This window comes from Eulemur rufifrons, chromosome 15 (genome assembly GCF_041146395.1).
Source record: "Eulemur rufifrons isolate Redbay chromosome 15, OSU_ERuf_1, whole genome shotgun sequence".
In the NCBI taxonomy this organism is placed as follows: Eukaryota; Metazoa; Chordata; class Mammalia; order Primates; family Lemuridae; genus Eulemur; species Eulemur rufifrons.
The window spans coordinates 62,004,079-62,024,245 of record NC_090997.1 but is presented as its reverse complement, the minus strand read 5'-3'; the positions used below and the strand labels follow the sequence as shown (position 1 = coordinate 62,024,245).

At 38.1% G+C, this 20,167-nt stretch overlaps 1 protein-coding gene across 2 annotated transcripts in view; it reads right to left on the bottom strand.

Moving 5' to 3' along the window:
* AFG1L (AFG1 like ATPase) overlaps positions 1-20,167 on the bottom strand; it is a 166,922-nt gene that overhangs the window by 124,703 nt on the left and 22,052 nt on the right. For both annotated transcript variants that reach the window (XM_069488366.1, XM_069488367.1), the window contains exon 2: positions 19,877-20,100. In XM_069488366.1, coding sequence (XP_069344467.1) covers positions 19,877-20,100 — 224 coding nt within the window. The remainder of the gene's footprint in view (positions 1-19,876; positions 20,101-20,167) is intronic.

Sequence of the window (20,167 nt, the reverse complement as noted above, 5' to 3'; positions counted from 1 at the left end):
AACAGTGTCTTCAATAAATGGTGTTGGGAAAATGGATTATCTACATGCAAAAGAATAAAATTGGACCCTGATCTTATACCATATACCAAAAGCAAATCAACTCAAAATGGATTAAAAACCTGAATATAAAACCTGAAACTATAAAACTCCTAAGAAAACATAGAAGCAAAGCTCCCTGACATTAGTCTTAGAATGATTTTTTGGATAAGACACCAAAAGCACAGGCAAAAAAAGTAAAATTAGGAAGGGGGGAGGAGAAGAGGAGCAAAAACCTACCTAACAGGTACAATGAAGACTATTCTGGTGATGGGCACACTAACAGCCCTGACCCAAGCATTATAAAAGCTATCCACGAAACAAAAACATTTGTACTCCCTTAATATTTTGAAATTTTAAAAAAGTAAAAGTAAATAATTAGGACTACCTCAAACTAAAAAGCTTCTACAAGGCAAAGGAAATAATCAACAAAATGAAAAGGCAGCTTACAGGCTGGGAGAAAATATTTATGAACTATGTATCTGATAAGAGGTTAATATCCAAAAATGTATAAGAAACTCACACAACTCAAAGGCAAAAAAAGAGTAACTTTGATTTAAAAATGAGCAAAGGACCTGAACAGACATTTCTCCAAAGAAGACATTCATAGAAATGTGCTGTAACAGAATATCAAAAAGGAAAAAGAACGGCCAACAGGTATATGAAAAGGTACCCAACATCACTAATCATCAGGGAAATGCAGATCAAAACAACCATGGGATATCACTTCACACCTGTTAGGAAGGCTTTTGTCAAAAAGACAAGCGATAAGTGTTGGTGAGGATGTAGAGAAAAGGGAACACTTGCATGCCGTTGGTGGGAACGTAGGTTAGTGCAGCCGCTGTGGAAAACAGTATGGAGATTCCTAAAGAAATTAGAACTACCATGTGACCCAGCAATCCTTCTTCTGGAAATACACTCAAAGGAAATGAAATCATCACCTTGTTAAGATATCTGCATTCTCATGTTCATTGCAACATTATTCACGACAGCCAAGGTAAAGAAACAACCAACATGTCCATTGATGGATGAATGGTTAAAGAAACTGTGGTATATGCTATATATACAATTGAATATTATTTAACCTACTAAAAAAATGAGATTCTGCCATTTTCAACAACACAGAAAGAAAAACACTGCATGATCTCCCTTATATGTAAAATCTTAAAAAAAATTTAAATCAAATACATAGAAACGGAGTAAAAGAATGGTTGGGGGTGGAGAAAAGGGTAAAAAATTGTAGTCGTGCAAATAAAACTATAAAGCAAAAATGAAATGCTAATTTTTAAAAAAGGAACATTAAGAATAAAAAGAGCACTTAGAAGTTCAGAATATGATAGCAGAAATAAAATTCCAGAAAAAGGATTAGAGGATAAGTTTGAGAAAACATTACAGAAAATACAACAAATAAATAACAATCAAAGATGAAAAATACAAGAAAATTAGAGGATTAATTTAGGAGGTCCAATATCTGACAAAAAGGAACTCCAGAAAGAGAGAATAGAGAAAAAAGAGAGGAGGCAGTTACCTCAGAAATAATGCAAAGATTTTTCTCAGAAGAGAAGGACCTGATTTCTAGATTGGGAGGGCCAAGTGCCCTCCCAATGAAGGAGATAATACCCACACCAAATCACAATAATGAAATTTCAGAACGCCGGGAACATTAAGATCTTACAAACTTCTGAGGTGGCAATGGAAGTAGGGACCAGGTCACAAACAACAGGTGAAGACTTAAATGAAATTTGAGGGAAAATGATTTCCTATCCAATCTATCCATCAAGTGTGAAAATGGAAAATTGACTTTTCATACATACAGGGTCTTGGCCAAGCATGGTGGCTCATGCCTATAATCCTGGCACTCTGGGAGGCCAAGGTGGGAGGATCGCTTGAGCTCAGGAGTTCAAGACCAGGCTGAGCAAGAGTGAGACCCGGTCTCTACTAAAAATGGAAAAAATTAGCCAGGCGTGGTGGTGCATGCCTGTAATCCCAACTATGGCCAGCGGATGGCTTAAACCAAGGAGTCTGAGCTTGCAGTGAACTATGATGACGCCCCTGCACAAAAAAAAAAAAAAAAAAAAAAAAAAAACCCCAAAGTAAGCCAGGGCGGGGTGAATTCAAAGAGGGTAAAAAGCAGAAAACAATGATGGGAAGGTCATGCCACTTAGCACCAATTAGAGTAGTAAATATTTGGTAGAGAACATTCTCAAAAGCTAGATTTCAGCACTAGTCCATAATGCTTTTGTTTTTGTTTTATAATCTATGGATTCATTCCAATCTGCTTCAGAAACCTCCCTTGCTTTCCTATTCCTCTTGGCTTTCTTTCTCCTCTAAATTCAGCTCCTGATTCCAACATGTGCCTTCTAGACCTTTAGGCCAGGCAAAAAGATCTTCTTTGCTTTGACTGTGCCATCTGGATGGCTTCCCCGTGTTTCTCTGCATGTTAACTCTCCATCTAGTCTTAAATCTCAACTGAAAACAGATTTCCACTCCTGCCAAAACCTCTTAATTTTTCTTTCTTTTTTTTTTTATGAACCATTATCATGCACTGGTTATTCTATTTTCAACTTGCCAGAAAAAGCATTATGTCCTTAAACAATTTTAGAACAGCTTCAAATTGGAAAACTTGCAAAAAACCTAGTAATCTCCAAATACATTCTATGTATTAGAAACCTTTTGAAAGCAATATTCTGTATTAGGTAACTGGGAATGTCAGAGCAATTCATAATTCTTTGCAACACATTTTGCAGGAATAGTTTAAGGCCTACTCTGACATTTTTCATATGATATAATCAATATATGTTGAATAAATAAAGTTTAGGCAAAAAAAAAAAAAAAAGAATCAAGATGTGGAAAAAAGACGGCACAGACAGAACTCAATGCTGCTCTTAAAAAGTAGCACTCAATCAGCCTGAGCAAGAGTGAGACCTCGTCTCTACTAAAAAAAAAAATCGAAAGAAATTAGCCAAACAACTAAATATATATAGAAGAAATTAGCCGGGCATGGTGGCGCATGCCTGTAGTCCCAGTTACTCAGGAGGCTGAGGCAGAAGGATTGCTTAAGCCTAGGAGTTTGAGGTTGCTGTGAGCCAGGCTGACCCCATGGCACTCTAACCCGGGCAACAGAGTGAGACTCTGTCTCAAAAAAATAAATAATAAAAGTAGCACTCAGGGTCCTATCTCCTGTTTTCCCCACTCAACTCAATATATTTTAGAAAGGGCACTTTGGCAAATATTATATTATATATTATATATATAATTTGTTACATTGTATTATATTTTATAGTAATATTTAGAAGATGATAAAGTGCCAAAGGAGAAGATCCTCAAACATCCGAGATCACAAATACCTAATGTGACATGAATACTGTTTCAGAGACAGATTTTAATCTAAATAAATTGAGAAACAAAATGGATACCCTTCTAACCATAAACATTAGACATAGTTTATCTAAACAATATTATATACTCCCAATATTTTCATTTGGGGAGGCAAGCTAATTTTCTTCTAATAAAGTTTATTTTCTAATAATTATTGAAATTAAGAGATTTAAAAATCTCTATCTCAAGGGAAAAATCAGATGATCAAATGAAGAATAGTAAGACTATTTAGACTGGGCTGTAAAATGGGTCCTGAAGAACTTTTTAAATTCTTTATTAATAGCAGTGATTTCAGGGAGAGTTAAATTCACACAGTTTTCTTCAAAATGACTGTCACTTAGAAACCCACATCATTTGCATATTCCTATAGTTTCTCACAACTTACCCTATTTTTTGATTCTATTAAATTTCTTTTGCTTCGTTTTATAGGAAATATATTCATTATTGATCAATTCGATTCAAAAATATTCTTTCTCAAGGCTGGTCCATCATATTCTATCTCTTTGCAAATATTATAAACATCAAAATTGTTAGCAATTTTGTTTAACAGTAACATAGAAACTTCTGTATAGTAAGCAATCTTTTCTTTTCTTTTTCTTTTTTTTTGGAGATAGAGTCTCGCTCTTTTTGCCCTGGCTAGAGTGCTGTGGCATCAGCCTAGCTCACAGCAACCTCAAACTCCTGGGCTTAAGCAATCCTTTCGCCTCAGCCTCCTGAGTCGCTGGGACTACAGGCATATGCCACCATGCCCAGCTAATTTTTTTCTATACATATTTTTAGCTGTCCAGATAATTTATTTCTATTTTTAGTAGAGGGGGGGGGGTCTTGCTCTTGCTCAGGCTGGTCTCGAACTCCTGACCTCGAGCGATCCTCCCGCCTCGGGCTCCCAGAGTGCTAGTATTACAGGCGTGAGCCACCTCGCCAGGCTGCAATCTTTTCTTAACGATTTAATTTTCTATAATTTGTTCTTGTGTCTCAGAAATCATAAGTAGTTAGAACACAGACCATGAACTGCACCCTGGCATTGCTCCTCGGTGCTGGTTATTTTCTATGTGCTCACCTCCTCGATGCATTCTCACTCCTGCTGTTCCATACCTCAGGAGATTGACCTTGCCTGGCTGGGGAGGCACTACTTGCAGGAGACACGAGAGAGGGCTAGAGAGGGATCCTGTCTTTCTCTCCTGTCTCCTGCCTCCCTTCTTCAGAGCTGTGTCTCAGCAGAGCTGCATTGCTCCTGGACCATCAGGTGGACGGCCCCTCACACCACAGCTCCAGCTCTCACCAGACTCCTCCTTCGCTCCTCCATCCGTTGTTTGCTGTGCTGCCTTAAGCCTGCCCACACCTCTCTAAGTGGTCTCTAGATTTAGTCTTTATTTGAAACATCTGCTGTGAATTATTTCCTGCCAGGACTCTGATACATCCCCAATTCCCAAAATACACACACTTAACACTAGACTCAGACTTAAAAATCTGAAATAAATATGTTTCACTAGTGACCAGTTGTAAGATTTGTCGTAAGTTACCTGTATCTTAGAGAATTTGTAAAATAGGATGATGAGACCTTCTCTATTGGGTTTTTGATGAGGAATCAGTGGCATCGCCTTTTAGATTGTGCAGATGCAAAGCTTAAGGGTGATGTTGGAAGATAGCAATAGCCTATGGCCTATTCCACTAAGCATAAAAGATATGACGGAAGAGCATTAGAGTTGAATCCAAAAGATCTGGGTAAAAATCCTGGTTCTGCTATTTATTAGCTATGTGACCCTGTTTAGTCCTATCATCTCTCCAACCTGCTGTTTCCTTATCTGTTAGGTGCAGAGCACAGCACAAGGGAGTTCCCATCCACAGCCCATATCAACTTGCCTAATCACAAGGCCCACTCATGCTAAAAACAGCAAACCTCATGTGCTTACTGATTGATACCTGTTTACACCCAGACCTGTGGTCCATGAAAAAAGAAACATCACACCCTTTGACACACATCTGCCAAAGTACTCAACAATACAATTAGTAAGCTCAAGAAATTTTTTTTTTTTTTTTTTTTTTTTGAGACAGAGTCTCACTCTGTTGCCCGGGCTAGAGTGCCGTGGCGTCAGCCTAGCTCACAGCAACCTCCAACTCCTGGGCTCAAGCAATCCTCCTGCCTCAGCCTCCCGAGTAGCTGGGACTACAGGCATGTGCCACCATGCCCAGCTAATTTTTTCTATATATTTTTAGTTGTCCAGCTAATTTCTTTCTATTTTTTCAGTAGAGACGGGGTCTCACTCTTGCTCAGGCTGGTCTCAAACTCCTGAGCTCAAACGATTCGCCCGCCTCAGCCTCCCAGAGAGCTAGGATTACAGGTGTGAACCACCACGCCCGGCCTCCAAATATTTTTAAATTTTAAATTTCCTATTAAAGTTTGAACTCAACACTAGAACAGGACAGAGACAGAGACTCAATCACCTTAGCACACATAAAACAACACACACAAGAGACACTGAATGGTGGCCACCTCAAAATACGCCACTTCAGCATAAGGATTATTTTGAACTAAAGATATTTGAAAAACAGCCAGTGTAAGAAGGGCACCTTCATCTCCCCTTTTCTTCCTGAAAAGTAGGAGATAAAACTCCCATGTAAAAGATGCCTTCCTCATACTAGGAGGAAAAAAACATTCCTATCACCAGAGACAGGGAGTCAGTCAAGGCCAAGAAAAATCTGTACAAACAGACCTTGTTAAAATAACTTTTATCTTTCTTTAGTCCCCCCATATATTTTACTTATTTTTCCACAGTTGCTACTCTTTGTTCAATATATGTACTTGGGTCTATCTGCTTTTGGGAGACTCCCACGTGCATGTAAAAATCTGTATGCTTTTCTCCTGTTAATTTGTTTTATGTCAATTTAATTCCAAGGCCCAACTGGAGATCCTAAGGGGTAAGAGGTAAAGTTTTGCCTGCCTTACAATACTCAAAAATGAGTGTTGAATCAATGCCTTAAAGAATTCCAAGTGATGGGAAGAAATAAACAACTTTCTAGGACAAACTCATAACAGGAAATCATGAGATTAGAGAGCTGCCCTGTTGTCATAAAAATCTCCTTCCCTCAGTCCTGGTATTGGTTTTTGTTTAGTTTCCTGTCTCCTTAGCCTAAGCTTTCCAGTAACATGAAGAACCAGGGAAAGCAAAGGAGACAGTAAATTGCCCCAACTACCAGTATCCAAAGCCAATTCACAGTCTCCTTCCACATAGCAATGGCCACCAGGTAGAACAGCTGAGGCAATGCGGCTGGGTAAACTTCTAGTTTATTTATACAATAGGAGCTACAGTGGGTCTCCTGAGACTAAGTAGTTCCCCAGCATGCTGGGTCAGTACTTTTATATACAACCCCAAGCCATCCCCTCTGTTTTGTGATTATAGATTATTGGGAAATGGAAATTAGCTTCACTCCTATAAACAAATTTAATTTAATATATCACATAATTTTATAGGAATGAGACCATAGAGATCCATCCCTGAATGTTAAAAAATCAGCCCACAATAATCCAAAAAAGAAAAATTCTAAAATAGTCATTTGTACAATCATTTACATATCCAAATTTAGAGATAAGAATTGTAGTTTCTTCCATGAGATAGAAAAATTAATTCAGACAATCAGGATTGAATTTCACATCAAACATTTTACCACCTTTGGGTCCAAAACTCTGAAATCAAAAGGTCTTACTTTAACAAATATTTGAACAGATTTCTAATTCATTTGCTAATTGTTCTCTACTATCAACACTAGTTATATAAATTGTTTTAAACCCTTTTATTAATTAAAAGCAAGAAAATAGAAAAAATAAAGTTCAAAGTTGGCAACTAGAAAATTTTGTTGTACCATATGCTTTAATTAATTAATTAACTCAGGCATTAATTTAGACACTTTCAAACAGCCATTAGTTCTAAAATAAATCAGCCATTTCATGTTATTAATTTACCACAGCCATGCACAAACTGGGGCTTGATAAGGGCTGAGGTGACAGTGACACTAATAATGGTCACTTAGTTTAGGGACCATAGAACTCTTAGTGCATTAGAATAGGAGATCTTTCCATGGCCACATTGACTTTGGTCAGAGGTCTTTCAAATATATCATAAGGAGATTGGTGAAATATGGAGGGTTCAGTACAAATACTATACTACTAAAAAATTATCTGAAATGCATGTCTTCTTTATGGAAGTTATCTTTAAATATAACTATGTTTTCCCTCCCTAGCATCCATTCCATTCCATTTTCCACAGCTGTCCAGCAGCCATGCACTGTAGGTGGGAATGATCCCACTCCTAACTTCATTCCCACAACAGGATAAAGTGCTTGCCTTATGACCCAAGTTCAATCAAATGGTTAGAGAAATGGTTACTCAATGGTTGGAGAAAGAGAAGTTCTTGTCTTCTCGGCAACATGGAAATGCGCTCCAAATATGACTCCAAAGTCCAAAATGTTTTCATTACACCATCTGCCTGAGGACTTATTACTGGAAACATCAGAAAAGCTTTAGTAAAAGAGCCCGTTCATATAACACCACCAGCCACAAACCTGAAGAACGTTATAATATCTAGCTTTGGAATTTTTTTATTATTTATTTCAATATATTTCACTGCTACTACGCAAAATATATGATACATGTCCAATTTAGGTTTCTACTTAAATGAAACGCAGAGGTTCAAGTCAAGATTGTATTTGAGAACTAAGATTTCTTATCTCTAACAAATATTTTAGAACATGAGATATTGTTGCTAACCTTAGGCTTCTGTTTCTCATTAATAAAATTAGGAGATTAACCTAGATGATTCAATTCTGTAAAATTCAACCAACATCTACTGGGCATGTACTCTATACTATGCATGTAATGTGCTATGTGCTGAAGGTACAATGATGAGCTGAAAACAGTCCTTGCTCTCAAGAAACTCACAGAATAGAAAGGAGGACAAAACATAAATAATACAGTACACAGAGCATATAACATAATATATACTGCATGTATAGTGAACATACATGCTGACACGTACTAAATGTTCAATACAACATAATGTAAAGAACTGAAGTTCTCAAACTGAGGTACCCAAGGCACTGCTGCAAATTTGCAGGAGCACTGAGGGCTAGTTTAAATGTCTGAAAGAAACACAGCAACAGCTGTTGTACACCAGGAAAACTATTAGCTCAATGTCAGATCATACTACAGTCCTTTCAAAAATGTCATATCTTTGTGAAGGTAGGTTTTCAATGGTTACCATTATTAAAAAGCAAGCACTGGCCAGGCACGGTGGCTCACGCCTGTAATCCTAGCACTCTGGGAGGCCGAGGCAGGAGGATCGCTTGAGCTCAGGAGTTCGAGACCAGCCTGAGCAAGAGCGAAACTCCATCTCTACTAAAAATAGAAAGAAATTAGCCAAACAACTAAAAATATATAGAAAAAATTAGCTGGGCGTGATAGCGCATGCCTATATCCCAGCTACTCGGGAGGCTGAGGCAGGAGGATTGCTTGAGCCCAGGAGTTTGAGGTTGCTGTGAGCTAGGCTGACGCCACGGCACTCTAGCCTGGGCAACAGAGTGAGACTCTGTCTCAAAAAAAAAAAAAAAAAAAAAAAAAGCAAGCACTGTGGGAAAATTAGTGTACAACAGAAAACAAGGATGGCAGTGTCTAATCTGACTGTAAGGTTTGAAAAACTGTACTGTCCCACGGGTGCACACATCCCATTGTAGTTACTTAAGAATGAAACTGAGGCCAGGCAAGGTGGTTCATGCCTGTTCATTCTAGCATTCTGGGAGGCTGAGATGGAAGGACTGCTTGAGCTCAGGAGTTTGAGACCAGGTGTGCCTATAGTCCTAGCTACTCAAGAGGCTAAGGCAGGAGGATCACTTGAGCCCAGGAGTTTGAGGTTGCAGTGAGCTATGATGATGCCATTGCACTCTAACCTGAGTGACAAAATGAGACCCTATCTCAAAAAATAAAAAAATGAAATAAATGTTTTTCTTTCATAGTATGTGAATTTTTTAACAATTACTAAGTCGTTAGGACTTAAATATGTAAAAATTATTTAATACTTATTCATATTTAATAAGTTAGGTTTGTTCCTATTTAATAAACAAAACTGTTAGGTATTTCTTTTGGCCCAGGGGCACTGTGAAAAAGACACTAAGGGCTAAAAAAAAGTTAGAAACCCCTGCTAGAGAAGCATGAATAAGAGCTTGGAGAAACCAAAAGAGAAGCAATAAACTTTGCATGCAGGCAATTAAGGAAAAATTACAGAAGGGAGTTAGCCCAGTGATTTGCAGGTTGAATAGACATTTGCCAGATATATGATAGAAAAAGTCATTCTAGTCTGGAGAAAAAGCAAAGACATTCTAATTAGGAGGATGAGCTAAGTAATGATGTTCTTAGCATGGTCAGAAACAGCTAGTTAAGGCTCAAAAGATAGGCTGAAGCCACATATCCATGGGCATTTCTGTCTGGCATGAATGAACAAACAAATTAATTAATTTTACATCAGGGAAAGGAACACTGACCTTCATCCCTAATGTAGTAAGTATGTGTGTGTGTATATGACATTGTATAGAGTGATGAGTACACATCATTGAACAAGTAGTTCCTGCCTTCATGGAGTTTACAAGAGGTTAATGATAGGAGACAGAGAATAAACAGTAAAAGAATATATATATATGCTTTATACAGTTATATATTTAATATAACTTATAAACTAGAGCATATTGTGACCATAGTCCATGAAAGTAAAGGGTTGAAACAATATGGAAAATATCTGAATATAGTTTAGCACTGATTTGATAGGGATGTTAAATGCTTTGATTGGTTTTGAAATTCCCATCTTTTTTTTTTAACGTATACTTAGGATGGATATGAAATTCCCATCTTATTACAACCGAATATCTACTCAGAGAATGTCCTCAAATTTAGCAGACTTTCTATAATAACCTAACTCAAAAGGGAGGATGATAAGAAAAGCAAGTGTCAAAAGAAAGGCATTAAAAATTTTAAAAGCATTATGACTGTACCACCAAATGTCCAATAAGGAAATGCACTGATGTCGCGAGTGTTTGGGGTTCTGGCTACTATGCATTTATGATCTTGGAAATAAGCCACTCATACTGCTCTCCAAACCACTAAATCTAGTAAAAATTTATGTTTTGAATCTTATATATGTAAAAGCCCATTCACCACACAAAGAATCTTTAGAATATGAGGTTTATATTTTTTAAAGTAAATAGCCAATAATTATTCTATCAAAATTGTATGAGACAAAATTAAATACAAAGTATGGATCCTGGTTCTCACATACATACACACATATACACAAGGACATTTTTGGGACAGCTGAAGAAATCTGAATGTGGGCTTTACTTCTAGGATTACTAGATAAAATACAGGATGCTCAGATAATTTGAATTTCAGATTAACATCAAATAATTTTTTTAGTACATGTATGTCTCAAATACTGCATGGCACATACATATACTAAAAAATCTGTTATTTATTTAAAACTCATATTTATCTGAGCATCCTGTATTTTTGCTGACAACTATATTTTAGATAATATTATTAAATGAGTGTTAAATTTCTTGAATGTGATTATGGTAATATAGTTATACAGGAAAATATCCTTCTTAGGAGATATATGTGATGTATTTAGGGGTCAAGTGTTATGATGTTGCAACTGACTTGTAGATGATTCCAGAAAATGAGATATTTAGAGAGAAAATAAAACAAATGTGGCAAAATGTTAACCATTAGTGAATCTAAATACATTGTTGGCATTTTTCAAAATAAAAAGTTGGCAAAAAAAATATTTGGTAAGGTAACTAATCACTGTATTACTTTTACTTTTGAAATAAATCTAAAATTAATCAAAAATATCTGCATATTTGCATTCTAGACATTTGCTTTCAAAACTGTTATCAAAACTATTCCTTTATTCTAACTGCTGCAAACTAAAAAAAAAAATTTGTCATCCATCATTATAAATATTTTGATTTAGTGATTTTAACTTTATCCATTGTTCTCTACAATATTAAAATTCTAGCATTAAAAAATGATCCAAGGTGATTCTCGCCAAAGTTATAAATCAAAATAGCATGTCCTCTGCCTTTCTGGATTACTATCCACCTGCTACACTGGAATAATTTCCATTAGGACAATTAAGATAATAGGGGTAGTGCTGTTAAAATTAAAAGTGTTGTTTTCAATTTGTTTAAAATGCAGGAATACTACTTTTCCTGTTTCTCCCCACTCCCCCCACCATTGCATTATTATCTCCCAAAATGATAGAATCAGAAACAATGATTCCAGCTGGAATGCGGAGCATAATTACATCTTTTAAAAACTGGCATTATATCATTCTCAACATGGACCCCTTTTTGATAAAAGTAGATCATTTCAGGTTTCAATGAAGATCTTTAAAAACTAAAAAGCTGAACTATATGTTAGCACCCACAAATTCTCTTTAAATGAAAATGTTTTTTAAATGCCTTTCCTGATTTGCAAAAGAACCCTAGTAACCTAATGTATATCAACTTGTTCAGTTTACTAGTATAATTAAGCCTATTTAAGTATCTAAATAACTAGTGTTGGAGGGGGGGCGCTTAAAACTAAAACATCTAGCGTAAGAAATGGCTCAGTTTCTGATTATAATAGAAATTAAAACTGCAAATGATTTTTTCATGCCTTAGCCATTCAAGCAACAGACATTTATAACTTCCTATAGGTACCACTGGAAGACAAATGACAGGAGGCAGTTTCTCCAGCAAATCTTTCCATGTTTACTTGCTCCTACCTGAATATTCTGATCCTGGCCTAGCTTAGGTGAAGCTCTGCTAGGCCCGGTCTACTCCAGTCCAGTACTATTTCAGGAAGATGTCCAGGACACAAGCATAATTCTCAAACCAATCTGGAGTTCATCAAAAAAAAGATGTGGAAAATATCCCTCATTCTGAACTCTACCGAGGTTCTGAATTTGATAAATTAAACTGGACTTCCAAGCATCTTCTGGAATTGCTAAGAACTAATGCTAAGGAGCAATGAGAACACAGACACATTCACAGAGAGACACGTGGATACAGGAACTCAGAGACACCTACACTCACACATAGACACATGGATAGGCTCACAGCCACCAGAACAACTGCCTTCAGAGTCAGAAAAGAATTATTTTGTGTCTTCAGTGATGGCTTTGTTATTTACTCATATTCCATTCATTCCACAAACATGAATTGAGCATTGAGCACCTACTCTGTGCCAAGCAACAACCTGGGTTCTTCAGGCCCAGAAGACCAAGAAAAGAAAGAGTATCCACCAAAGGAGTTTGTGGTCACCAAGTGGGCAATATGAAATGGTCCATAACAAAGGATTGGAGGCAGCTTTAGTAAAGACTCAGAGACAAAATAAGGTCCCAGTCTTGTCCAAGTAGCTCATCATAGCTGGTGCTTTTATTGCCAGCAGAGAACAATGGCAGATGAGGCTGCAAGGGGCAGGGATCAGGCACTCAAGAATCTTGTAGAACATGTTAACAGCTTTGTACTTTATCCTGAGGGCACTGCAAGTCTAAAACACGAGAATAGTGTGATAAGATTTATATGTATTCAGCTTATGGAATTTCAGAAAGAGGAAAAAAAATCCCATTGCTAAAAACCTCTTACTAAGATATTTCACATGCCTTTCTGAGCACTGTGCTAATAATTCCCCTTCCTCAGTCTACTTGTAAGAAGAAAATGCTGGACTAGTAGACTCTACAATTACATTATCAAGAAATGTTGTAATTTTCTCAAAATGATAAAATCAACTGAGCTGTTACAGTATCTCACAACTGCACTTAAAAAATGGCTGTGCACAGTGGTATACGTCTGTAATCGCAGCTACCTGGGAGGCTGATGGGAAGACCACTTAAGCCCAGGAGACCAGCCTGGGCAACCTAGTAAGACCCCCATCTCAAATAAATACATATTTTATAATGGAATATTATAAACAGGCAAAATTAGAGAATATTTGGAACACCCAGTTACTCATTACCCAGCTTTATCAAATCTTTATATTTTCACATACTTATTTCAAAAGTATAAAGCATTAGATATAATTAAAGCCCCCCCTTTGTGCCCTCCCTCCTCAGTATTAACAACCTGAATTTGAAGTTTATCATCCCCATGCTAAGTAACATTCCATTTTATAATAAATACATCCTGATTTATTTATTCATCATGGCATCTGATTGTTATTCCTACAAAACAGACTCTCCTTTTTCCATTTTTCTACTGGGTTGTTTAATTTTTTTCTATTATTTGGTAGGAGTTCTTTATATATTCTAGATAACAATCCATGGTTAATTATTTTTATGCAAATATTTTCTCCCGATCTGTGGTCTGCCTTTTCACTCTTTCTATGGTTCCTTTTGTTGACTAGAAGTTTTAAATTTTAATATAGTCAAATATATCACTCTTTACCTTTATAATTTAGACTTTCACATCTTACATAAGAAATTCTTCCTTTTCCCAAGTTCTTAAAAGTTATTCCCCTATATTTCCTTTAAGAAGATCTAAAGTTTCACTTTAAGTTTAGGACATTAATTCCATGGAACTTATTTTTTGTGTTTGGAGAGGTAGGCACCTAATTATATTAATATTTCACTCTTCGTATATATAACTGATGGTCCCACCCTCATTTATTGAATAGAAGATCATCCTTTTCCCACTGATATGCAATCACATGTCAAGTTTCCATGTATGTTTTGGACTTTGTATTTTGTTCTATTTGTCTGTTTATCTATATAATGAAAAGAATGAATAGCTCTGTTGGCTAGAGGCAGGGATACAAGGCAGTAATAGAATATTAAACTGGAAAGCTAGATCAGGTACAGTTCAAGTAGAACTTTGAATATAATTAATGATCTCCTACCAGCCCTCAAATCTAGTCAGGTAGCAATCAGCTAGAGCTAGGGCCAGCAAACTATGGCCTATGGGCCAAATCTGGACTGACATCTGTTTTTGTAAAGACTTATTGGAATACATTTATTCATGTATTGCCTATGGCTGCTTTGACTACAATGGTAGAACTGAATAGCTCTTTTTCATCTGTGCATTGTTCTTGGGAGGGTAGGGAGCGGGGTGTTCAAATAAAAGATCATAGAATATAAGAGGAAGTTGGAAATAATAATTTCACATAAGGGAAAAACTGAAAATTAGCTGTTGGGAAGGCAGGAGGAAAAAGAAAGGAGTTTCATGGCTCCCAATTCCCAGGTCTCTTGAGCTATGCTGTCTCCTACCAAGAGATGAAAAAACCTGGCTGCCTGCAAACCCTTGATTAATGGAAACAGAGATTTTCAGAGTAGCTCCATACTCTATTTAATTCTTTCCCTCCCTGACTCTAGAAATGCTTGATTTGGCTGTATAAAAGTAATTCTAATTATAGTGATTTACATGAACTACTTACCATTTATGCCTAATTACCTCACAGCACAATAACAATTATGCATACATTAAATGTGTCAGATTAACCTGGTTGTAAGTTTTATTTGATAACAAAAGTAAAGTGTTCATTCTTCATAGTTTGTTGCTCATATGGCATGGTCATCTGCTCGTAACTTCTTCAAATGTTTATTAGAGAAAACACTGTTACATAGGTAGGTAAAAATAGTCTAATAGTCTACTACCAATTTTTTTCATATTGATTAATAAATCTGGCATTTTGTGAAGAAGGTACATTTTTTTTTTTTGAAACAGAGTCTCACTCTGTTGCCCAGGCTAGAGTGCTGTGGTGTGAGCCTCACTCACAGCAACCTCAAACTCCTGGGTTCAAGCAATCCTCCTGCCTCAGCCTCCCAAGTAGCTGGGACTACAGGCATGCGCCACCATGCCCAGCTAATTTTTTCTATATATATTTTTAGTTGTCCACATAATTTCTTTCTATTTTCAGTAGAGACAGGGGTCTCGCTCTTGCTCAGGCTGGTCTCAAACTCCTGAGCTCAAACGATCCACCCGCCTCAGCCTCCCAGAGTGCTAGGATTACAGGCATGAGCCACTGTGCCCGGCCCAGAAGGTACATTTTATTTTAACATTATAGCATAAGCTTACAGAAAGTTTCTTAGGAGTACAATGAGAAAAAAAATAAATTCATCATAATGAATTGAAAACAAAATCGAAAGTCCATAAAATCATTTATCCTATTTACTAGATGTCTTAGTCCATTTTCTGTTGCCTATAACAGAATGCCTGAAACTGAATAATTTATAAAGAAAAGGAATTTATTTCTTACAATTATGGAGGCTGAGAAGTCCCAACAGAGGGGCTGTACCAGGCGAGGGCCTCCTTGCTGGTGGGAACTCTGCAGACACGACCAGGGGACTGAATGTGCTAGATTAGGTCTCTCTTCCTTTTCTTATAAAGCCGCCAGTGGTACTCTCATGATAACCCATGAATGGACTAACACCTCTTAAAGGCCTCACCTATTCAATACTGCCCCACAGGGAAGTAAATTTCAACATGAGTTTTGGAGGAACAAATATTCCAACCATAGCACCATGATGAAGAACTCTACAAATAAAGTTCTTCTATCACAGGAAAAGTTAATAGCCCAAATTTTCCTTCTCTGATAATTGGCAGATCAGTGTTTGTTTTTAGAAGAAATAGATCTGTGTCATCTTTATAATTTTCAAAAACTAAAGTTTTATATATGTTTGTTTCAAAGTATGTTAAATTTTGGGATCTTTTTAAATGTTTTAAAGATCAGGTGGGCTTAAGGAACTATAGGACAAATACCATTACAAAGAGATGTTGTGCTATCTACTGAACATTTATTTACATATACATTAGGATTTAACAAATACGGCCTTTCCTTAGACACATCTGAAACTCTACCTGACATATCAAACCTTCCATTTACATTAGATGTAAACCACACAGTGAAACCAATGTTATTCCACTAGGCTGGCCCATCATAGACAACTCAGATTTAAAAGGCGGAGTGTGGGAGAATACCCCTAAGAAGCACCAACGATTTTTTAAAAACCACTGTTATTGAATTGGCCACCAGATAATGATTAAATGATACCTGTGATTGGATGGAAGTTCACCAACCTCAGTAAGATGAGCCCTAGAGATGGCACAGAGTAAGGAGAGATAAAAGGAATGTATTTCCAAAAGGAGAGGACCAAGAAGGAAGTAAGATATAAAATTCACAAAGGCAATTTAACTCTTAGATAAACAAAAAACCCAGTTAAGTAAAACATGTTGTTTTCTGGCCATGCCACATAACCAAGGTGTTATTTTATTTAGAAGCCCACCTTTATTGCAAACTATAATTAGATATGTAATACATAACCAGTCTAGGTTTTTTCAAACTTTTTAGTTCTTTGGGTTTTTTGTTTTTTTTTTTAATCTTTATTTTTTTGGAGATGTGGCCTCACTATGTTGCCCAGGCTGGAGTACAGTGGCTATTCACAGGCACAACCATAGGCCCTGAAGCCAAGAACTCCCATACTCAAGCGATCCTCCTACCTCAGCCTCCCAAGCAGCTGGGACTACAGGTGTGCACCACTGAGCTCAGCTAAACTTTTTAGTCCTTTAGGCACCTATAAACTTTTGGAAATATATGGAAAAGATGTTAGTCATCAAAAATGATAGTTCATCAATATTTCCTCTAACCAGTGTGCTGGACGGATCGATCGTGGTGCCGGCCACATACAGTCAGTCCTTTTCTGAGAGAAACTGCCATGCTTATGGGAGCAGCCCTGGGTGGTGTCGTGGGCAGAGATCTGATCTTTACACTGGCTTGTGGCCCCTGAGAAATCTAGTATGAAAGCTCTGCCCAAACAGGGATGAAGTGATTGGTTGGCCTGTTGGGTTCTTACTCAGGAATTTAAACCACAGATACAGGAAAGAATTAAGCTGGTAGAATGAACAAAAGTAAACAGACACAGGAGAAAAGGAACAACACAGTAAGTGGATGCTATGGTCTCAATGTTTGGGTCCGGTCCCCCCAAAATTCATATATTCAAATCCTAACCCCCACGGTGATGGCATTAGAGGGTAGGACTTTGGGACAGTGATTAGGTCATGAGAGCAGAGCCCTCATGAATGGGTTTAGTGTCCTCATAAAAGAGGCCTGAGGGAGGCCGTTTGTCCTTCAGCCACGTGAAGACACAGGGAAAAGACAGTCGTCCGTGAACAGCTAAGCAGGCCGTCACCAGACACTGAATTTGCCAGCAACAGCACCTTGATCTTGGGTTTCCCAGCCTCCAGAACTGTGAGAAACCATTTTTTGTTGTTTATAAGCTACCCAGTTTATGGTATTTTGTAATAGCAGCTCAAGTGGACCAAGTGGACCTAGTGGACAGTGGATTACATGCATGGCAGAGCACCGTGAGGCCTAGCTGTGTAATGGAGATGCCCTTCACTGCAATGTTCATGTGGAATCTTATTCTAAATCTCCATTGCTTTCTGTAACCTAAATGAATCTCTGTTCCTTTCAACCAAATGTGTTAACACAATGGAAGTCTTTTTCTTTCTTTTTTTTTTTTTTTGAGACAGAGTCTCACTCTGTTGCCCAGGCTAGAGTGAGTGCCGTGGCGTCAGTCTAGCTCACAGCAACCTCAAACTCCTGGGCTCAAGCAATCCTCCTGCCTCAGCCTCCCGAGTAGCTGGGACTACAGGCATGCGCCACCATGCCCGGCTAATTTTTTTCTATATATATTTTAGTTGGCCAGATAATTTCTTTCTATTTTTTTTAGTAGAGACGGGGTCTCGCTCTTGCTCAGGCTGGTCTCGAACTCCTGACCTTGAGCGATCCACCCGCCTCGGCCTCCCAGAGTGCTAGGATTACAGGCGTGAGCCACCACGCCCCGTCAAGAAGCCTTTTTCTTTATAAAAAAATAAAACTATTTAATTATTCTCTCGGTGCTTTGTAAAAGTAAAAATACTTTCATTAGTTTTTAAATAAGGTACTACTAATGTATGTTATACAGTGCCTTTCTTCTAAAGACCTTACAATAAAAGAATATTTGGGGCCAGACGCAGTGGCTCCACGCCTGTAATCCTAGCACTCTGGGAGGCCGAGGCAGGAGGATCGCTCAAGGTCTGGAGTTCAAGACCAGCCTGAGCAAGAGCAAGACCCCGTCTCTACTAAAAATAGAAAGAAATTAGCTGGACAACTAAAAATATGTAGAAAAAATTAGCCGGGCATGGTGGCGCATGCCTGTAGTCCCAGCTACTTGGGAGGCTGAGGCAGAAGGATCACTTGAGCCTGGGAGTTTGAGGTTGCTGTGAGCTAGGCTGACGCCTCGGCATTCTAGCCCTGGCAACAGAGTGAGACTCTGTCTCAAAAAAAATTTAAAAATTAAATTAAATTAAAAAAAGGCAAAAACAACCCTAAACCCAAAGAGAAACTGAAAAGAGTGATCAAGGTAGAGAGCTGTTAGCTGGGTAAGGAGTGCTGCTGCACTTCCCCTAGATACTTCATGCCAAGTGCAAGGGTTTCGCAAGAGAAGCATGCAAAGAGATTAGGGTTGAGTGTAGGAGGAGATGAGCATCCCACTCCCAGCTGGATGTTTGCTTGGGTATGGAAATGCACAGGCTGCTACCAGAGCATGGTGTGGAATAGTTCATGGAAGAATCTGACATGTCTCCCCAGGATAAGGGGGGTGTACAGGATGAAGATAGAGACTAGTGCCTGTTTCTTGCTGCAGAAGTCTGAGGACAGGATGCCAACTGAAGACGCCCATGCAGCAGGGGTTGGAGAAAGGAGATATTATGCTGCTGCCTGTGGCCTAAGCAGACACCATAAAAGGTGACTCAGCAAGAGCTTTCCTGAAAGGACCCTACCCAAGAAAGCTAAGTACAAGGGCAAGGGGGTCCCAGAAGAATGCAGGGGTGTGAGATGCTTCCCCAGAGTCATAAGAGGTCAAAGAATGGAACAGTGTGGAGGTCCCCATGGGAGTCTTGAAGAACCCACCAATGTGCCCCTCAGCACAGCACGTGTATGTCAGCATCTACCATACAAAGGCCCAAACAGGTAACTGGTCACTTAAAACTCGCTGTTTCGCTCGAATCTCTCATTCTTCTCATTCTGACCCTAAAGAAGCCAGGTAAGCAGAGAAAGGAGGAGGAGGGGAAGGGGAAGAACAGGTCACTCCTCCTTTGCCTCTGGTGATCCCTGGGTAAGGCCTGAGCTAAAGGAAGGTGAAAGCTCTGAATTACTTAGAAGTTTTCATTTAGATTGGACTGTATTTTTTAATACCTAAATTTGAAGCTGTTCAAATCCTCAGAGGTAAAAGAAAGCTATGGAACATCAAGAGGCCAAGAGTGGGACTCCAACAGAATTTGTTTACAGAAACTGGTGGGAAACTTTCAAGCTGTCTCACAATTGTACCCCACTGTATTGAGTCCATTTCATAAAACACTTATACCTTTAACTGTTCAATCTTTAACATCACACAAACCTCACCTTTGAAAAAAGGCCTTCTGCCTCTATACTATATCCTTTAAGGTCCTCATGTAATTTCTGCAAACACTGTATGACTCTTCTTTGATGTTCATCATCCTTTAGCTCGTCAGCTTTGATCAGAAAGTCATAGTGGTCCAGAGGTCCATGGCAAACAGCCAAAGCTTTCAAATAAGTCTCTGAAGCAGCAGCTGGGGTCACACTCTCAGTCGTCTGAACTGTATAGGCTATAAACAAAAACATATAAAAAATCTTAGACTTTCTTAAAGATATTTCATAGTGTTCTACATATGT